The sequence below is a fragment of the Schistocerca nitens genome, chromosome 11 (assembly GCF_023898315.1).
Source record: "Schistocerca nitens isolate TAMUIC-IGC-003100 chromosome 11, iqSchNite1.1, whole genome shotgun sequence".
In the NCBI taxonomy this organism is placed as follows: domain Eukaryota; kingdom Metazoa; phylum Arthropoda; class Insecta; order Orthoptera; family Acrididae; genus Schistocerca; species Schistocerca nitens.
Window position 1 is genome coordinate 139608924 of NC_064624.1, and position 21766 is coordinate 139630689.

At 43.2% G+C, this 21766-nt stretch overlaps 1 protein-coding gene across 1 annotated transcript in view; it reads right to left on the reverse strand.

The window, feature by feature from the left end:
* The window catches only part of LOC126213518 (procollagen-lysine,2-oxoglutarate 5-dioxygenase), a 516340-nt gene that overhangs the window by 19842 nt on the left and 474732 nt on the right, over positions 1–21766 (reverse strand). The window contains exons 12-14 of the mRNA XM_049941348.1: positions 19635–19817; positions 13177–13281; positions 713–859 (exon numbers count right to left, since the gene is read on the reverse strand). Coding sequence (XP_049797305.1) covers positions 713–859; positions 13177–13281; positions 19635–19817 — 435 coding nt within the window. The remainder of the gene's footprint in view (positions 1–712; positions 860–13176; positions 13282–19634; positions 19818–21766) is intronic.

Here is a 21766-nt window from a genome sequence, read left to right on the forward strand (position 1 = left end):
GTGCTCCACCGCACTTCCATCATGATGTTCGGCATTTCTTAAATCGGAGATTGGAAAACCGATGGATCGGTCGTGGTGGAGATCACGATCAGCAATTCATGTCAGGGCCTCCACGCTCTCCCGACTTAACCCCGTGCGATTTCTTTCTGTGGGGTTATGTGAAAGATTCAGTGTTTAAACCTCCTCTACCAAGAAACGTGCCAGAACTGCGAGCTCGCATCAACGATGCATTCGAACTCATTGATGGGGACATGCTGCGCCAAGTGTGGGAGGAACTCTATTATCGGCTTGATGTCTGCCGAATCACTAAAGGGGCACATATCGAACATTTGTGAATGCCTAAAAAAACTTTTTGAGTCTTTGTATGTGTGTGCAAAGCATTGTGAAAATATCTCAAATAATAAAGTTATTGTAGAGCAGTGAAATCGCTTCAATCATTTGTAATAACCCTGTATTGCAGTTGCAGAGTAACTTGTCAGTACAGAACTATCGGTTCGCTGTCAGAACATTTTGACTAACATAAACCTTTCTCACGCTCTGATATCGACGAGGGAAAGAGGAGACGACAACGACGACATACACGATACGTATACAAACGGTATACGTGGCGCCTCGCAATACGACGACACAACGGGCGTCACGGTATACGTGTACTGTGCCGGTGGCTCGGACAGAAACGAGCTGAAGTAAGGAGAAGCGGACTCGCACTCACGTCGTGGATGTATCCCAGGAAGACAAGCTCCTGCAGCGGCCGCACGTACAGGCGCAGGAACTCCATCCACTGCGGGTCCAGCCCCACCTGCTTCATGTGGATGTCACGCGTCGGCACGTTCTCGTAACCGCCCTCCAACCGCGGGTCCTGCAAAAGGAGACAACAGCGTGAATAGAGTGGCTGCGAGACTCCTGCTGGTGCTGATACTGGTACTCCTGTTTTCTGAAGCTTTTAAATACTGGGGGAAAAAAGAAGAAAGAGAGAGAGAGACAGAGACTTCCACAACGAGTATACAGATTTTTGCAGTGACATTATCAGATAAATGTTTCTCCATTTTCTCGCCGAGTCAGATTTGTTTGCACACTCGAGCTCGCGAAGGCTCGCTGTGTTGTTACCGTCACCTCTTACTGACTCTAACTGGCCAGTCGTGCCGAGGGCCCCATACGCGAGTGGCACACCGCTGACGATCTCACTGGAGCTGCCACCGACAACTGGTCGCTCACTTCCACCCTGCCAGACGTTAGCAGTTTACTGAGCAATTTTGACCCATATTTGGACTGACACTTGCAAATAAAATAATCAATAAAAAACTGAACTGAATGTTTTGTAACACGTTTCTTGGAAACTGTACAATATATTACAGAATACATAACATTTTTCACTGACTCCAAATGCGTTGTGTACATCTTCCCAGCCCATATTTCATAAATATACTATGTCATCAAAAGTATCCAGACACCCCCAAAAACATACGTTTTTTATATTAGGTGCATTGTGATAACACCTACTGCCAGGTACTCCATATCAGCAACCTCAGTAGTCAGTAGGCATTGTGAGAGAGCAAAATGGGGTGCTCTGCAGAACTCAAGGATTTCAAATGTGATTGGGTGTCACTTGTGTCATACATCTGTATGAAAGATTTCCACACTCTTAAACATCCCTAGGTGCACTGTTTCCAATATGATAGTGAAGTGGAAACGTGAAGGGACACGTACAGCACAAAAGCGTACAGGCCGACCTCGTTTGTTGACTGACAGAGGCCGCCGACACTTGAAGAGGGTCTTAATGTGTAATAGGCAGACATCCATCCAGACCATCGCACAGGAATTCCAAACTGCATCAGGATCCACTGCAAGTACTATGACAGTTATGTGGGAGGTGAGAAAACTTGGATTTCACGATCGAGCGGCTGCTCACATCGTGCCAGTAAATGCGAAACAATGCCTCACTTGATGTACGGAGCATAAACATTGGACAATTGGACAGTGGAAAAACATTGTGTGGAGTGATGAATCACGGTACACAATGTGGTCATCTGATGACAGGGTGTGGGTATGGTGAATACCCGGTAAATGTCATCTGCCAGCGTGTGTAGTGCCAACAGTAAAATTTGGCGGCAGTGATGTTATGGTGCGGTCATTTTTTTCATGGAGCGAGCTTGCATCCCTTCTTGTTTTGCGTGCCACTATCACAGCACAGGCCTACATCCATGTTTTAAACACATTCTTGCTTCCCACTGTCGAAGAACAATTTGGGCACGGTGACTACATCTTTCAACACCCATCGAGCACCTGTTCATAATGCACAGCGTGTGGTGGAGTGGTTTCGTGACAACAACATCCATGTAATGGACTGGCCTGCACAGAGTCCTCACCTGAATCCTATACAACACCTTTGGCATATTTTGAAACGCCGACTTCGTGCCAGGCCTCACTGACCGACATCAATACCTCTCCTCAGTGCAGCACTCCATGAAAAATGGGCTGCTACTCCCCAAGAAACTTCCCAGCACCTGACTGAACGTATGCCTGCGAGAGTGGAAGTTGTCATCAAGGCTAAGGATGGGCCAACACCGTGTTGAATTCCAGCATTACTGACAGAGGGTGCCACCAACTTTTAAGTCATTTTCAGACAGGTGTCCGGATACTGCTTATTACACAGTGTACATATAGAGCCCCTTTAACCAGAAGTATTTACACAATGGTTTTGCAGTCTCAATGTGTCCATAGAAATTTTATTGACATCAGCACTGCTAGTTTCAATAATTCTCATTGCAAATTTTATGCCAGAGAGTTAGATGATATGATATGACAAGGGACTTAAGTGTGGCTGTAGAATGGCTATATCCTAAGAAACTAAATTAAATGCAATATTGCAGTTTGTGTATTTGTAAGAAGTATGACGCAATGTTCTTTAGACACACATGCATATCCTAAGGAATAGGGACTGCAGTGACCACAGCCGTCATGAAATACAGGAAATTTCCCAGTCCTGCACAAATTTTCAATGTCACCATTCCATTCTACAGTTGGAGGTTGCCCTTGTTTGCAGCTGCCAATTCATATCCCGAGTTGTACACAGGTAGCCAACACAGTTAAGGTGAACACTCACGTAACGTGGGAAATCTGGGTTCAAATCTCAGTCTGGCACAACTTTTCATTGCTGTCATTCCATTCTACAGTTGCAGGTTGCCCTTATTCGCAAATTTAAATACATTTCCTATAACTAGATTAAAATGTCCACTTAAATTTCATAATACACACACCTAAAAAAGTTTTGCATCACCCCAGTTCCCAGAACTCCTCAAGATAGATTTTGACTGTTATTGTATCACAAACACAGCACATTTGACTGTTGAGAGATGTGAACAACAATACATGAACAGTGCCTATTAGACGGAGGGGGTCCGACAGCTGATCAGTTCCAGTCATTCCACCGGGAAGGAGGTACACGGCTCGTGTTGTCTCTAGTACAGATGGTCAGTACTACGGGTCGATCGCATCCACATTTTTACTTTGTGCCAGGAAGGACTCTCAACAAGGGAAGTGTCCAGGTGTCTGAGAGTGAACCAAAGAGATAATGTTCTGACATGGAGAAGACACAGACACACAGGAACTGTCGATAACATGCCTCGCTCAGGCCGCCCGAGGGCTACTACTGCAGTGGATGACCGCTACCTACAAATTATGGTTCGGAGGAACCCTGACAGCAACACCACTGTGTCGAATAAAGCTTTTCGTGCAGCCACAGGATGTCATGTTACGACTCAAACTGTGTGCAATAGGCTGCATGATGCACAACTTCACACCTGACATCTGTGACGAGGTCCACCTTTGCAACCACGACGCCGTGCAATGCGGTACAGATGGGGCCGACAACACCCGAATGGACCACTCAGGATTGCTATCACATTCTCTTAACCGATGAGTGTCGCATATGCCTTCAACCGGACAATCATCGGAGATGTGTTTGGAGGCAACCCGGTCGAGTTGGACGCCTTAGACACACAGTCCAGCGAGCTCAGCAAGGTGGAGGTTCCCTGCTGTTTTGGGGTGGCATTATGTGGGGCTGACGTACGCTGCTGGTGGTCATCGAAGGTGTCGTAACAGCTGTACAATACGTGAATGTCATCCTCCGACCGATAGTGGAGCCGTATTGGCAGCATACTGGCGAAGCATTCGTCTTCGTGGACAACAATTCGTGACCCCATTGTGCACATCTTGTGAATGACTTCCTTCAGGATAACGGTGTCGCTTGACTAGAGTGCCCAGCATGTTCTCCAGACATGAACCCTATCAAACGTGCCTGGGGTAGACTGAAAAGGGCTCTTTATTAGCGATGTGACCCACCAACCACTCTGAGGGATCTACGCCGAATTGCCGTTGAATAGAGGGACAATCCGGACCGACAGTGCCTCGATGAACTTGTGGATAGAATGTCACGACAAATACAGGCACGCATCAATGCAAGAGGACGTGCTACTGGGTATTAGAGGTACCGGCGTGTACAGCAATCTGGACCACCACCTCTGAAGGTCTCACTATATCGTGGTACGACATGCAATGTGTGGTTTTCATGAGCAGTAAAAAGGGCGGGAATGATGTTTATGTTGATCTCTATTCCAATTTTCTGTACAGGTTGCGGAACTCTCGGAACTGAGGTGATGCAAAACATTTTTTGATGTGTGTAATTCTAGTCCTTTCATAAATAACTCAAAATCACCATGTGGGGCCCAGTATACGACGACTTCCCATTACTTTTTACTTCTAAAGCACAACCTTCAGTATGCTGTTTAGTGCAAAGTCTAAGAGTATCATCAGTTTTAGATTTGTATCCTTTCTTATTAGTGGAATATTTGACTCCCGCTACACTTTTCAGAACGGTTTGTGCTCCCTGAATAGCTATATGTCTAATATATAGGACATACTATGTGTGATAGTGAGACAAAACAAAACTTCCCAACTATGCTCAACAGCTAGGCAAATGAGTCACAGCCACACTGCCACCTCGTGCAATTGATTCACGAGATCACTCGGAAATTATAAGCGATCAGCAACTGATCGGGAACACGGCGAGGGATTGCTGGACTCCCACACCCTCACGTGGGGCTCTTCACGGAGACGTCAACAAAGTCGCGGGATTTCCGTACACTACCAAAGATTATGTCACATTTGTGACTGAGGAACAATTAATAGCAAAACTGTTTTCATCAGATAGTCTGTTGGATGACTCAGTTCATTTCTCTGTAACCTTTCAGCATTGAGCACCCATTTCCATGCACCACATATAGCTATTGCCCCAGTTAAGATGATGTGGGACATTCTGATCAGGAAAGCTTACTCGATGATTGAATGGCTAGTAGGTAGGTGCCTGGGATAATATTTTCATTTCATCAAACATAATCTTATGTACGTTTTGTGGCGCTGTGTTCAGCAGCAATAGGTTGGTAAAAATTGCAATATTTAATGTGGTGTAGGTGCTCTGTGCAGCATCACAAAATTGTACATATTGCATATTGACTGGTCAATGTACCTGCAACGCTCAGACCAAGGCTTTTTACTGGGCGCAGCACGTCTTTAATTTTCTTGGGTGGTCGTAAAATGGAGTAAATATTGTGTCTGTCCCTGGACTCTGTCTATTTTACTTCTTTTAGCTCCAAAGAAAGGAGTGAATGCTGTGGGTTCATCGCCTTCTCATGATGAGGTCTCTCTCTCTCTCTCTCTCTCTCTCCACCCATCTTCTCCGTCTCCCCTCTTTCTAGCGATGCTGAACTCAACATCTCATTCATAAATAATTTAGGTGCAAAGGTAAAAAAGTCACCAAACAGCAGATGTGTTGAGTGACTGACAGGCACATCAACAAGATGGAAAAATAACTAGTTATCACACAAATTATTCGTCCAGCTAGAGGACACATGTAACACTCCACCTCCCCCCCCCCCCACCCACACACAGAATCTGTAGTACAACTACATTGTATATTAGGCTGACACAAAGCAGTTGTACGTGTGTGTGTGTGTGTTTTTTTCTCTCTCTAGCTAGAAAAAAATTAATCTGATTGCTGGCAAGTTTTCCATCTTTTTCATGTGTCCGCCATTGACTGTACTGTTCAGTGAGTTGTTATCTTTGCTCCTAAGTTATTCACATTCTACCAGTACTTCCCATTCCCATACATTTTCAGGTATCTCATCTCAGACCCCAAGAGGTCCCCATCAGAAACAGTTTCAGCTCTATGTAGCACTGTGTTTAACACTTTGGGCAATAGCCACCTAGAAGAATATCAGGCCTAGAAAATTAGCCATTTATGCTGTTATTTAAAACATTATTGCCACATACTAATATATATCTTCAAGAGTAATATATACTAAAAAGGGCCAAGATTCAAGATATATTTTTCATATTTCCGTCAGTTCTTTGACAGATTACGAATTTTAAAATAATTTTGACAGGAAGTATGAGGCATGTTTTTTAAGTAAGTACCATTTTGAAATTATAAAAAGACGTGCTAAGATTTCCCAATAATTTTATTTTTACATGAAAGCCTGTGCCTTAATCTACGCAATGACGCCATTACCGTCTGATTCTTGCTTGTTTACGTTGTGTACTGAGTGTTTAAGATGCCTCCAATAATCGTGAGTCCCGCCGACTGTGAAGTATGGGCTGTTGTAAGATTTCTTAGTGCTAAAGGCCTAAAAGTGATCGATATTCATCGTGAGATCTGTGCAGTTTACAGAGGAAACATTATAAGTGACGGAATGGTAAGAAAGTGGGTGACAGCATTTAAAGATGGCCGCACAAATGTGCATGATGAACAACAGAGTGGACGTCCTTCGGTCATTAATGAAAGTTTGGTGCAGGAAGTGGTCAATAAGGTGAGAGAAAACAGACGCTTTACAATTTCCTCCTTGCGGGATGGCTTTCCTAATGTTTCTCGTAGTGTTTTGTATGGCACTGTGACCAAGCTCTCGAATTACCGAAAATTGTGCGCACGTCAGGTATCGAAAATGTTGACAGATGTGCATGACGGTGATGATTTGTTAAGCCAACTTGTTATGGGCAATGAAACATGGGTGACCTATGTCACATCAGAATCAAATGAAATTGAGCAAGGGCATCGTTTTGCTACAAGACAATGCCCGTACGCATGTGGCGAATCAGACCAAAGATCTCATCACACCTTTCCGATGGGAAACTCTAGATCATCCTCCGTACAGCCCCGATCTTGCGCCCAGAGACTACCACCTGTTCCTGCACTTGAAGAAACACCTGGGCGGTCAGCGTCTTCGAGACGATGATGAAGTCAAAACAGTGGTGACGCATTGGTTAACAAGTCAGGCAGCAGACTTCTATGAAGAAGGTATTCAAAAATTGGTACAACATTATGACAAGTGCCTCAATTTTGATGGAAATTATGTAGAAAAGTAGATTAAGGTACAGGCTCTCATGTAAAGATAAAATTATTGAGATACCTTAGCACATCTTTTTCTAATTTCAAAATGGTACTTACTTAAAAAACACGCCTCGTATAATTATACTCACAAGAATACAATGCGAGATGAATTATTGAGCAATTTCTTCCTCCTGAGCTTCCAAAGTTTCTTGCTCACTCAACAAACTTAAAGTGTCTGTAGTAGAATTACAGCAAATTGTGAATGTAACGCGTACATGCACGACATTACGTCAGTACGATCGTATCGGCTCAGCCATTCACGACAGCAGCTGTTACATTTGCAAAGATTTCTTTTGAAACAGTTTTCAAAATTGACACCTGAAGGCAGCACCAGTCGGCAGGTCTCGAAACATCAGTACATACTTCTCATATGAAATGATTCCAATTATTGAGCAATAAGTGGTTCGTGCTTCGAGAAAATCGTGGCCTGACTTACACCCGGGCACGGTCTTTTTACACAAAGTGGTGGCCCGAGGTACTCTCGGGCTTGGTCTCCAAAGTCTTAAAACTGCACTTTATTGGCTGCACGGGGTCTCGGGTTCAATTCCCAGAGGTGCAAGGGATTTTCACCTTTTCAGATGACTGGGTGTTTCTGTTGTCCTCTTCATTCATGTAAGTGGCGAACTTGGACTGAGCAGAGGTTGGGAATTGGTACGGGCGCTGATGATCGTGCAGTTGAGCACCCTACAAACTAAACATCATCAACATCATCTATTGGCTGAATGATGAAAGCTTTGCACACTGAGATATGTGCTACAGAGAAATAAGCTTAGTTACTTGCCTTCTGATGGAATCAGCAGCACAACCAGTGCCCCTCCATCACAGACACTGACATTATCTCTGGTAGCACACAGAAGTTTTCAGGAGTTTGTGACACAATTCGGCCAGCTAAATAAAGTACCGCACGGCCTACAGGTTAACTCCTGACACGACATTGGGGGACGTCATTCGTAGCTCAGATTTATAATCACTCCCGATGTGGAAAGTAAGCACAGAAACATCTATCCGAGACAGCCTCTAGTTTACACCAAAGCCGAAATTTAATGCGCGTTCCTTCCCTCTCACAGTTTTGAGTAGACTCATTCAGATTAAATGAAATAGGATACGCGTACAGACCATCCAGGGGAAAGGGCCAACTTTTCCACCTCCAGTAATGCCTGACTTGTTAAAAATCAAACAATGGAAAATCAGGGATGGAACGCAACAATACCAGAGAAGGAAAGATGCTACTCACCATACAGCGGAGATGCCGAGTCGCGATACGCACGACAAAAAGTACCACAGTCCGGCCACAGAGGAGCATTCCCCTCATAACTCAGTACCATCCGGGACTGGAGCAACTGAATTACATTCTATTGATTGGCGACTCCATGGAGTGTTCTGTGCACCACGACCAGATAATGGATACAATTGGAAGGAGAAACAGCATTGGTCGTATTTTTTTGTTTTATTATCCGCATTATTATGTGATCGCTCTAAGCTTGTTGATACCAGTGCCTACTAATTTTAATTGTATATTACAGCACTGAGGATGGTCACTAAGTGACCGAAAATCGATTTTGCGGATAATAAAACAAAAAAATACGACCAATGCTGTTTCTCCTTCCAATTGAATTACATTCTCCGCCAGAGTTTCGACTACCTCTCGTCGTGCCCTGAGATGAGAAATGTCCTGCCCGCTATCCTTCCCACCCCTCCTACCGTGGTATTCCACCGTCGTCCACCGAACCTACACAATATACTCGTCCGTCCTTACACAACCCCTGCTCCCAATTCCTTACCTCGTGGCTCGTACCCCTGTAATAGACCTAGATGCGAGACCTGTCCCGTACAGCCTCCTACCACCACCTACTCCAGTGCGGTCACTAACATCACCTATCCCATCAAAGGCAGGCCCACCTGTGAAACCAGTCACCACAACCACTGTGCTGTATTCTATGTAGGGATGACGACCAACAAGCTGTCTGTCCGCACGAACGGCCACCGACAAACTGTGGCCAAAAGACGAGTGGACCACCCTGTTCCTGAAGTTGCTGCCAAACACGATATCCCTCATCTCGATGACTGCTTCACAGCTTGTGCCATACGGATCCTCCCCACTAACACCAGCTTTTGTGAATTGCGCAGGTACGAACTTTCCCTGCAATACATCCTACCCGTAACCCTTCTCGCCTCAACCTTTGTTAGTCGCTGCCCTCACCCATACAGCCCCCTCCCTGTTCCCATTCCAGCATTACACAGCCACCATTTCACCCCCACACGCCTTCTTTTTATTTCTCTCCTTTTCATTACTTACCCCCTCCCCACCTTCTCTCCTACCCACCGTCTAAACTGCAACACTTCACTGTCCGCCACTCCCACCATACTACCCCTCCCCCTCCCCGCCCCAGCCCCAGCCTCCTCCTTACCCCCAGCCAGTCACCACTCCCATCATGCACTGGTGCTGCTGTTCGCAGTGTAGTTTCAATTCTCTGAGAATGCAGACGTCTGCGCAAGTTGCGTTTGCGTGAGTGTGTGTGTCTATTTGTGTCTACTGCTGACAAAGGCCTTAATGCCTGAAAGCTATAATTGTGTGAATCTTTTTGTCGTGCCTACCGCGACTCGGCATCTCCGCTATATGGTGAATAGCAACTTTCCTTCTTTGGTATTGTGACTTGTTAAAGGTATTTATGGATACAAAATCTACTCACCTGTTGATGGCAGGAGAACACGCATATACAGGTATTGAAATTTGCAAGCTTTTGGAACCAATGGCTCCTTCTTTGGGCAGAAGGGTCGAAGCAGCAGGAAGAGGAGTGAAGGGAAAGGACTGTCGAGGTTTAGGAAAAGGGGTAGAGTTCGGAAAAGTCACCCAGAATCCCAGGTCAGGGGAGACTAATCGGGATGAGAAGGAAAGACTGATTGTTGGGGAATGCACCGGATGAGATTTGAAAAACCTCACATTGGTTTTTGATTATTCTAATCTCATCCAGTGCCGTCCCCAACAATCAGTTTTTTCTTCTCATCCCATTCGGCAAGTCTCCTTTGACCTACAGTTTTGGGTGACTTTTCTAAGCTATGCACCTTTTCCTAAATCTCATTAGTTCTTTTTCTTCACCCTTCTTCCTTTCCCTTCAGCCCTTCTGCGAGAAGGAGCTGCCGGCTCATGAGACTCGCATATATCAAAGGCTGTCTCAAAGTACAAAGACATCAGAAAGAAGATCCTAAACACAGGTAATTACCTTACCTTCTGATGAAGTCACCCTTAGAGGTGACGAAACCTGGTCAAAGTATATAGAAAACCTACGCAACCGGTTGCCACAGTTTTACATACTTTTCATATTTCAGTACCTTTGTGGACGTGTTCTCCTGTCGCCAACTGGCGAGCAGACTTTTTGTTTATACAGTTACATTATATTGTCCCAAAATTTATTACTTTTGTTGACGTAAAAATATTTAGTCTCTTTTCAATGTGAGAATTTATGACTAAAGACTTATGAAACAAAGGCTGATGCATTTTTGCTACTTCAATAATGAACACTATGCAGCCATTAATCTTTTGAATGGAAGTATATTTTTTGTGATTGAATAGCATATTTGAGAGACAAATTCAGCAATGTGGCTCCTTTGCAGGCTTGGCAGGAAAATTTGTGGATTTTTGTGCTTTAGTTATGGTCACTCAAACGACACGCTGTCTGGAAGTTAGCTCCACTCTTCACTTTCCAGTTGCGGGTAATGATTCAGTTTTTTCACTGGGGATTTTATGAGGTGACTTTCATTTATGAATGAAAATCTCCAACTGCTCAAGAAGCTCCATCGTCAAGCTTTTATCGGGAATGTGTGGGATAGAAATGTTACCATTTTTCAAACCAACAGCACAAATTGTGGAATCAGCACTAGAGATAATAATAATATTCACAAACATTTAAAGTTGCTTACTTTGCTCAAGACAGGGTGTTCATTATTCAGAAACGCAAATTTTCAATAATTTGCCAGCTGCCGTAAGAAGTTCAACTACTAATAAAGTTCAGTTTGAGAGGAGCCTATAGGATTTATTGATGGCCATCTCCAACTCTTTAATGAATTTCTTAGCAGAATCAACAAATGTGTACATGTTAGTAATATGAAATAATGTGAGTATTATGTACAATCTGTCTTCAGTACAGATTCAATGGAGTAATGAAATGAAAGTCGATGTTGTGAAATTGTAATTGTATTTGATGACGCTTGGTTACATCTACATATACATTTATACTCCGCAAGCCACCTAACGGTGTGTGGCGGAGGGCACTTTACGTGCCACTGTCATTACCTCCTTTTCCTGTTCCAGTCGCGTACGGTTCGCGGGAAGAACAACTGCCGGAAAGGCTCCGTGCGCGCTCGAATCTCTCTAATTTTACATTCGTGATCTCCTCGGGAGGTATAAGTAGGGGGAAGCAATATATTCGATACCTCATCCAGAAACGCACCCTCTAGAAACCTGGACAGCAAGCTACACCGCGATGCAGTCCGCCTCTCTTGCAGAGTCTCCCACTTCAGTTTGCTAAACGTCTCCGTAACGCTATCACACTTACCAAATAACCCTGTGACGAAACGTGCCGCTCTCCTTTGGATCTTCTCTACCTTCTCTGTCCACCTGACCTGGTACGGATCCCACACTGATGAGCAATACTCAAGTATAGGTCGAACGAGCGTTTTGTAAGCCACCTCCTTTGTTGATGGACTACATTTTATAAGGACTCTCCCAATCAAGCTCAACCTGGCACCCGCCTTACCAACAATTAATTTTATATGATCATTCCACTTCGAATCGTTCTGTACGCATACTCCCAGATATTTTACAGAAGTAACTGCTACCAGTGTTTGTTCCGCTATCATATAATCGTACAATAAAGGATCCTTCTTTCTCTGTATTTGCAATACATTACATTTGTCTATGTTAAGGGACAGTTGCCACTCCCTGCACCAAGTGCCTATCCTCTGCAGATCTTCCTGCATTTTGCTGCAATTTTCTAATGCTGCAACTTCTCTGTGTACTACAGCAACATACGCGAAAAGCCGCATGGAACTTCCGACACTATCTACTAGGTCATTTATATATATTGTGAAAAGCAATTGTCCCATAACACTCCCCTGTGGCATGCCAGAGGTTACTCTAACGTCTGTAGACGTCTCTCCATTGAGAACAACATGCTGTGTTCTGTTTGCTAAAAACTCTTCAATCCATCCACACAGCTGGCCAGATATTCCGTAGGCTCTTACTTTGTTTATCAGGCGACAGTGCAGAACTGTATCAAACGCCTTCCGGAAGTCAAGGAAAATGGCATCTACCTGGGAACCTGTATCTAATATTTTCTGGGTCTCACGAACAAATAAAGTGAGTTGGGTCTCACACGATCGCTACAATGCACCTCAGTGTACTGAACATTTAGATGGTTGGTGACGACCTGGTTATTGCCTTTTAAATGAAAACTTATTTAACATTTTTTGCTTCTACCACATGCATGAGCACCATTTCACTTCGGATCTGTGGACAGTAGATTACATATCTGTTTTTCTTTGTCAGCATTTTATGTGCATTCTTGTTTTCTGACTCGTTCTACAGTCTAGAGGATCCCTTCGCTATGGCTCTATTAGAACAAAAAGTACTTCTAATCTAATGTAAGTGTAAAACTGGCCTTTCCAAAATGTCCCACTCACAATGTGATCTTATGCAACAAGAAAGCCATGAAGATTTTATTGTGATATTCACTTACATGGTTGGTACCATCAGACCACTGTCCAAATGCTTCCATGATCTCGATGAACTCCTTGCAGAAGCGAGGCGTCAAAATTGGGAACCAGTAGACATCTGGACACGGCTGTAAAACCGAACAGAAGGAGCATACTGTAAGTTATGTAATGAGTACAACCTAGAAATGTAATCTTACTACAACTCACAGCTATGTTATTGGCAACCCATTTTTAGTAGAATTAAATTTATACAAACAATGGAAAATCTAGGATGGAATGTAACAATACCAGAGAAGGAAAGTTGCTACTCACCATATAGCGGAGATGCTGAGTCGCGATAGGCACAACAAAAAGATTCACACAATTATAGCTTTCGGCCATTAAGGCCTTTGTCAGCAGTAGACACACACACACACACACACACACACACACACACACACACGCACGCAAACGCAACTTGCACACACATCAACACTCTCAGAGAACTGAAAATTTATACAAAGTATGTTACAATACGGAATTTTTGTCTTTATATTCAATAATTAAATTTTGAAAATTAGGAAATGGGAAAGAGGTCGTAGCAATTACCCAGAACAAATAAACAACACTATGTAACCATGCAGGAATGCTAATAAGTTTTGACATCAAAGTAGCAGTCCATATAGCAATAATTTTTTTACTTTTTATTCTGTTTACCAATGTTGATCTTTCAGACCATTCTTGGGCAGAGGCTCTGAAATACGAGGTGTGTTCAGAAACTAAGTTTCATTTTGGGAAAAAAAGCTCATGAAACATTTTTCCAACAAAAATTTATTTTTACAAGAAAGAGCATTTCTTAAACTACTGTTCAACACAGTTGCAACCATTTTCAGACATTCGTCATACTGAGAAACCAACTTTTCTGTGTGCTCTTCACAGAAAGATGCCTCCAATGAAGGCAGGCACTGCTGAACACTACTTTTCCGTCATTGTTGCTGTCTAAATGCCTTTCTCCAAAATCATGCTTCAAGTTGAAGAACAAGTGGCAGGCAGAAGACGTGAGATCGGGACTGTACAGCGGGTGATCGAACTGTTCCCACCTAAATTGCTGACTTATGTTTTGAGTGACACGAGCAGAATAGGGATGAGTGATGTCAAGAAGCAACACAATGTCTCGATTGCGCATTCCACATTTTTTTTTTTTGACTTGTAACCAGAATGTCGTATCTCTCCCAGAACACAGTGCACGCGATTATTATTATTATTTTTTTTTTTTTTTGTGCTGACAACATTATTTTGAATTTTTGTTTTTTTGGGGGATCGAGAGTGCCTCCACTCCGTCAACTGTTGTTTTGCTTCTGGAGCGATACGACAAACCTAAGTTTCATCACCAGTCACAATTCTGTTTAAGAATTCATCTCCTTCATTACTGTATTGGATAAGAAATGTCAAAACACTGCTAAGTCACTTCATTTTGTGAACAACTGCAGGCAAGTTTGGAACCTGGCGGGAACACAATTTGCAAAAATTTAGGCAATATGTGACAATCTCTAGCAAAACAGTTTTTGAAGTTTGTTGATACTCATCACAAAGCATTCATGTTGTGAACTGTCTGTTTCCACATATTTTGTAATTCACTTTAACCAAACCACCACTGTCAACAGAAGGCTATCCTCTACGTGCTTTGTCAAGAACACCGATTCGTCCATCGCTGAATCGTCTCACCCGTTTCCTCACTATTAGATCAGTTATTACATTTCCACCACAAATCTCTACAAGCTGACGATGACTTTCAGCTGGCTTAACATTCTCTGCATTCAGAAACCATATTACAGGGCAAGCTTCAGAGTCAGCAGACTCAGGGAATATCTTATACATTTTGATCACTCACAAATGCAAACACAACACAAACCGGCTGTAATAGGGTCCATGGGAAGACAAATAAATAGAGAGATGAGTGTGAATTTGCAGAACTGTGACATTAGTGCTGCGGTAGCAGTAAAATGGAACGGTTCTTACTTTCCGGACACACTTCATTTATACACTGCTGGCCACCGTAAATGCAACACCAAGAAAGACAAGAGGTAGCACAACAAGATTTATTTTGTAGATAACATGTTGACCAAGTATCAAATGATTACGTTTACAGACGTCTGTGACATGTGGTTCCTGCCAGAATCAGTAGCCAGAGTAGCCGCCATTGTTGGAGATCACCGCTGCCACACGTCTCGGCATTGAGTCAAAGAGACGTTGGATGTGTTCCTGGGGTACAGCAGCCCAAGCAGCTTCCACACGTTGCCAAAGATCATCTGGTGTGGCAGCTGGGGATGTAATCTGGGTCACTCGTTGAGCAACCGTGGACCACACGTTTTCTATCGGCGAAAGATCCGGAGAGCGAGCAGGCCAGGGAAGCAATTCAATCTGGTTATTGACGAAGAACCTTTGGACAATGCGTGCCACGTGTGGTCGCGCATTATCCTGTTGAAATATGGCTGTGGCCGAGCCCTGAAGGTAAGGAAGGACAACTGGGTCCAGCACCTCGGATATGTAGCGCCGGCTATTTAAAGTACCGGCAATGCGTACTAGAGGCGTGCGAGAGTAATATCCAATACAGCCCCATACCGTAATACCCGGTGCAAGACCAGTGTGGTGGTGCATAATGCAGCTGTCCAGCATCCTCTCTCCACGGTGTCTCCACACTCGAATCCGACCATCGTGGTGCTGCAGACAGAAGCGTGCCTCGTCAGTAAAGACGACGTCATTCCATTCTGCCGTCCACATCCGTCTGTCATCACACCATTGGCGACGGATACATCTGTGGTTCTGCGTCAATGGTAGACGAAGCAATGGACGTCTTGCGGACAGACCACTCTGCTGTAAACGGCGTCGAATGGTACGCGCAGACACTGGATGATGCGTTACAGACGCAATGTGCTGTGTTATGGTTCGGAATGTCACTGAGCGATCCGTCACTGCCAGGCGCACAATTTGCCTATCAGCACGTGCAGTGGTGCACCGAGGTGAATGCGATCGACCACGTCGGTCCGTCGAACCCTCCTGCATCCGACGGTCACATATCCGCATTACATTTGTTTGGTTTCGTCCAACACGACTAGCGATTTCTCTGTATGATAATCCACAATCTCGGTAAGCCACTATCCTTCCTCTGTCGAACTCGGATACTTGATCAAAAGATGTTCGCTGTTGTCTACGAGGCATAACTGATCGTCTTGTGAAACAACCTCAAGGTAAACACACGTCCCGAACGTACACTCGTCGAAATCGCCAAGCGTTAAATGGTGCTATGAGGTGGCGCCACAGGCGCGCGTGATGTGCGTCTGCGCTGAAATCCTAATCAGTTGCATCTCATCGCTGCAAACCCACAGTGTAAATTTCACTCGATTCGGATGCTTCCTTCAGGGTGTTGCATTTACGGTGGCCAGCAGTGTAACAGTTACAAAACATTGTGTGTGACATACACTTGGCAACATTGAAATCTATCATAAAAGCAACATATAATATTACGAGGTGCGACAATAAAGTAATGAGACTGATTTTGTTTGCAAGATGTGGCAACCCTGCACACTTGTGTAGGCACAATATCTTTGACCTCGGTCAATAAGCTGGTTCTAGTCCAAGTGGCATATCGATGCAACTGCTCAGTCATGACTTGTGCTGTAATAATAATAAGTTAACACGTGTTTGTGTCTCTCATCACGGAAATGGAACCGCATAATATAGCACAACGGTATGCCATTTCTTTTTGCGTTAAATTGGGTGAAAATGCGCCGACAACTTACGGTAAGCTTCAGAAGGTTATGTAAAGAGCTCGAGATTTTTGTTGGCATAACATGTGTAGTGAAGGCAGAACGAATGTTGAAGATTAAGACCGCAGTGGATGACCATCAACCTCACGGACGGATGTCAACTTGGCCAGGGTGCGTGAACTCGTACGACCTGATCGAAGATTACTGCAGAAGAACTGAACATCAATTGAGAAACAGTTCATCTAATAATAACTGAAGATCTCGGTATGAGAAAGATTTCTGCAAAAATGGTCCCCAAAAATCTCATACCACAACAGTGAGAAACACGGAAAAATGTGGCAGCCGATCTGTTAGAGCAAACAGAAATCAATCCAGAATTGTTGACCTGTGTTATCACTGGCGATTAAAGTTGGTTTCTTCAGTATGATCCAGAGACAAGATGCCAAAGTTTGCAAAGATGCTCAAAGGGATCACCCAGACCAAAAAAAGCTCGCATGTCAAAGTCAAAAGTGAAATGAATGCTTGTGTGCTTCTTTGATTCCAAGGGAATTGTTCATAAAGAGTGGGTGCCTCCTGGACAAACAGTTAAGCAATATTACTACAAAGAAATTTTAGAAAGACTTCATAACAGAGTTTTTCGTGTCCATGCCAACATTGCTGATAATTGGATTCTGCATCACTATAATGCGATATCCCATACTGCTCTGTCACTACAGCAATTTTTAACCTCAAAACAAATATCAGTACTACCACAGTTATTCACCAGATATCGCTCCGTGTGACTTTTTTTCTATTCCCAAGAGTCAAAACGGCGGTCAGGGGACACCATTTTCAAACAACCCAAGATGTCCAAAAAGCTGTGACGAGGGTTTTGGAGGATATTACACAAGATGAGTTCCAGAGATGTTACCATCAATGGCAGAAACATTGGAAAAAGGGTCTGCAATCAGAAGGGAATTACATTGAAGGAGACAACACTAAACTTGACTAAAACGGTAAGCAACATTTTTTTTTTCACTTCAGTCTCATTACTTTACTGTCGCACCTCGTATGTATTTCCCAGCCCTGTGCACCAAGCTGCTGTGTACACCTGACTGGCACCTCTCAGAAACTGCTATCTAGCTAGTAAAAGCTATGGGCTATAGAAGTGAAGCTCCAACTTCTGTTCCTCATACTATCCGTAGTAAAAATAATTAAAATCCACAAGTAGCATGTGTATAAAAGAAAATCCTCATACTGTACGTGAACATGTAATACAATACTGTCTACAATCTGATAAAACATTTGCAAAAGTTTAAAAGGTCAACAGCCAGTATTATTATTATTATTATTATTATTTATTTTATGGCCTTCATTGGACCACTGTAGTCAAAAATACAAAGTTCTAAACAAGTTGTTACACATGGATACAATTTGGTTCAACAATAACTTAATATATTTAGGTAATATAATTATTAGAGGCTATTCTTATATGAAAGGTGTTTTGCTCTTCTGTCTGCCCAATATTTCTTCATTCTTTCAGATATTTCCTTTCTTTCTTCATCTGAGACAACTCTTCCTGTACTCCTTTTATTGATTTTCATTTGTAGTCTGGTTTGCGGGTCTTGCAGTATTCAGGTTTTCTCTGTCTTGTTTTTTAGGTCATCTACTGTAATTTGAAGTTCTTTTATATCTTCCTTAATTTCTGTGATCCATTTAATGTCGCTCTTGCTATTCCACAATTTTTGTATTATTTTTTTACTAATTCTGTTTTCTGGAGTTCTCATCAGATGTCCAAAGAATGAGATGCGTTTCTTCCTGATTGTGCTCATGACTGGTTCTATTTTCTTATATACTGTTTCATTTGATGCTATTCTCCAGTGTCCATTTATTTTATACTGTTTATTTATACATGTCCTAATTATTCTTCTTTCTATTTTTAGTATTCTGTCAATTTCTGCTGTATTAGTTGTTTTGAAGCCAGTATATTATAAATTGCCCTCTGTCCTGTACTTGACCGAGCTATTATATATGGTTCGGAAGCCAGATGCATTGCGCAAGCCGCCTCTTCAACTCACACTCCACTCACATCCCCCAGCATCACACGACACTTCTCCTATACATCCTATCGGCTGCCGCAGACACTGCTCTCAAAGTATGGCCTGCAAACAAACTTAAATGGAACTACCCACTTCTGGCTTAGAATACAGGCTTACTTTGGCCCCCAGGCCACAAAAAGTGTATTTTATTTGGGTTCATATCATATGACACACGTAATATAATATCTAAAAACACACATGATGTGACTTACCGAACGAAAGTGCTGGCAGGTCGATAGACACACAAACATACACATGAAATTCAAGCTTTCGCAACAAACTCTTGCCTCATCAGGAAAGAGGGAAGGAGAGGGGAAGACGAAAGGATGTGGGTTTTAAGGGAGAGGGTAACGAGTCATTCCAATCCCGGGAGTGGAAAGACTTACCTTAGGGGGAAAGAAGGACGGGTATACACTCGCACACACACACATATCCATCCGCACATACACAGACACAAGCCATTTTTCCCACGTGGAATGATTCCCTCTATTATATACGTAATATAATATAACGTATTAATCGATAGTTGCAGGGAATCTACTACCAATTAAGACCTGTAAAGGAGTTATTTGAATTAAATGTTGCTCCCAGCAAAGAGAATATAAATAAATAAAAACAGTTACAGAAACTGGGGACAGCAGCAATGCCTGCTCTCACCTGCTGGGCCGTGTTGTTGGGGTTGAAGTTCTCGGTGTAGTTGGCGTGGATGTAGCGCTGCTCCCAGTCCCACCTGTTCTCGAAGATCTGGTAGACCTCCGGGTTCGTCTTCGACGTGTCGAACGTGTCCGGGTCCACCAGGTGGCCGAAATCTAGCCGGTTTGACACGTGCATGAAAATGTCCTGCGAGGAAGAAGAATACATTATTCTAAATGCTCTGACCAGGATGAGCATTCACAAGAATGTGTCCAAGTATCCAAAATGGGTGGGGGCAAAGTGAAGTTCTGAAAAATTACATTAAAAAAATGTTGCAGCCTAAAGAACTGCATTTCGTATAGAATTGGAAGGAGAATCAGCATTGGTTGTATTTTTTGTTTTTTGTTTTATTCTCCACAAAATCGATTTTCAGTCACCTAGTGACCATCCTCAGTACTGTAATATACAATAAAATTGGTAGGCACTGGTATCAACAAGCTTAGCGATCACATATGTGATCACTAAGCTTGTTGATACCAGTGCCTACCAATTTTATTGTACAGGGTGATTCAAAAAGAATACCACAACTTTAGGAATTTAAGACTCTGCAACGACAAAAGGCAGAGCTAAGCACTATCTGTCGGCGAATTAAGGGAGCTATAAAGTTTCATTTAGTTGTACATTTGTTCGCTTGAGGCGCTGTTGACTAGGCGTCAGCGTCAGTTGATGCTGAGATGGCGACCGCTCAACAGAAAGCTTTTTGTGTTATCGAGTACGGCAGAAGTGAATCGACGACACTTGTTCAGCGTGCATTTCGAACGAAGTATGGTGTTAAACCTCCTGATAGGTGGTGTATTAAACGTTGGTATAAACAGTTTACAGAGAATGGGTGTTTGTGGAAAGGGAAAAGTTGTGGACGGCCGAGAACGAGTGATGAAAATGTAGCACGCATCCAGCAAGCATTTGTTCGCAGCCCAGGAAAATCGACTCGCAGAGCTAGCAGAGAGCTGCAAATTCCACAATCGACTGTATGGAGAGTCCTACGAAAAAGGTTAGTTATGAAACCTTATCGTCTGAAATTGGTTCGAGCACTGTCTGCAGCTGATAAGATTAAAAGAATCGATTTCTGTGATTTTATCCTTGCTCAAATGGAAACAGATGAATCTTTCGTTTCAAAGATTGTGTTTAGTGATGAAGCAACTTTCCACACTAACGGGAAAGTCAACCGTCACAATGTCTGTATATGGGGCACTGAGAATCCGCGGGAAACAACTCAGTATGAACGTGACTCGCCTAAGGTGAACGTTTTCTGTGCCATTTCAGCCAATAAAGTTTTTGGTCCCTTTTTCTTCGAAGGTGCTACTGTAACTGGACTACAGTATCTGGAGATGTTAGAGAATTGGCTGTTCCCTCAGCTCGAACAAGAAGCACAACAATTCATATTTCAGCAGGATGGAGCGCCACCACATTGGCACTTATCTGTCCGTAACTACCTGAAAGTCAACTACCCGAGGCGATGGATCGGCCGCCAGGCAGCCCGTGACAGAGCACTTCATCACTGGCCTCCAAGAAGCCCTGATCTTACCCCCTGCGATTTTTTCTTATGGGGGTATGTTAAGGATATGGTGTTTCGGCCACCTCTCCCAGCCACCATTGACGATTTGAAACGAGAAATAACAGCAGCTATCCAAACTGTTACGCCTGATATGCTACAGAGAGTGTGGAACGAGTTGGAGTATCGGGTTGATATTGCTCGTGTGTCTGGAGGGGGGGCATATTGAACATCTCTGAACTTGTTTTTGAGTGATAAAAAACCTTTTTAAATACTCTTTGTAATGATGTATAACAGAAGATTATATTATGTTTCTTTCATTAAATACACATTTTTAAAGTTGTGGTATTCTTTTTGAATCACCCTGTATATTACAGCACTGAGGATGGTCACTAGGTGACCGAAAATCTATTTTGCGGAGAATAAAACAATAAATAAATAAATAAATAAAATACAACCAATGCTGATTCTCCTTCAATTCTATCCAGTATTTGGTCGTGGTGCACAGAACACTCCATGGAGTCGCCAATCAACTGCATTTAGTGCCACCAGTGTATAATGTGTGTGTATTGGAGGATTGTAGTGTCAGTGATTTATTCGCCAG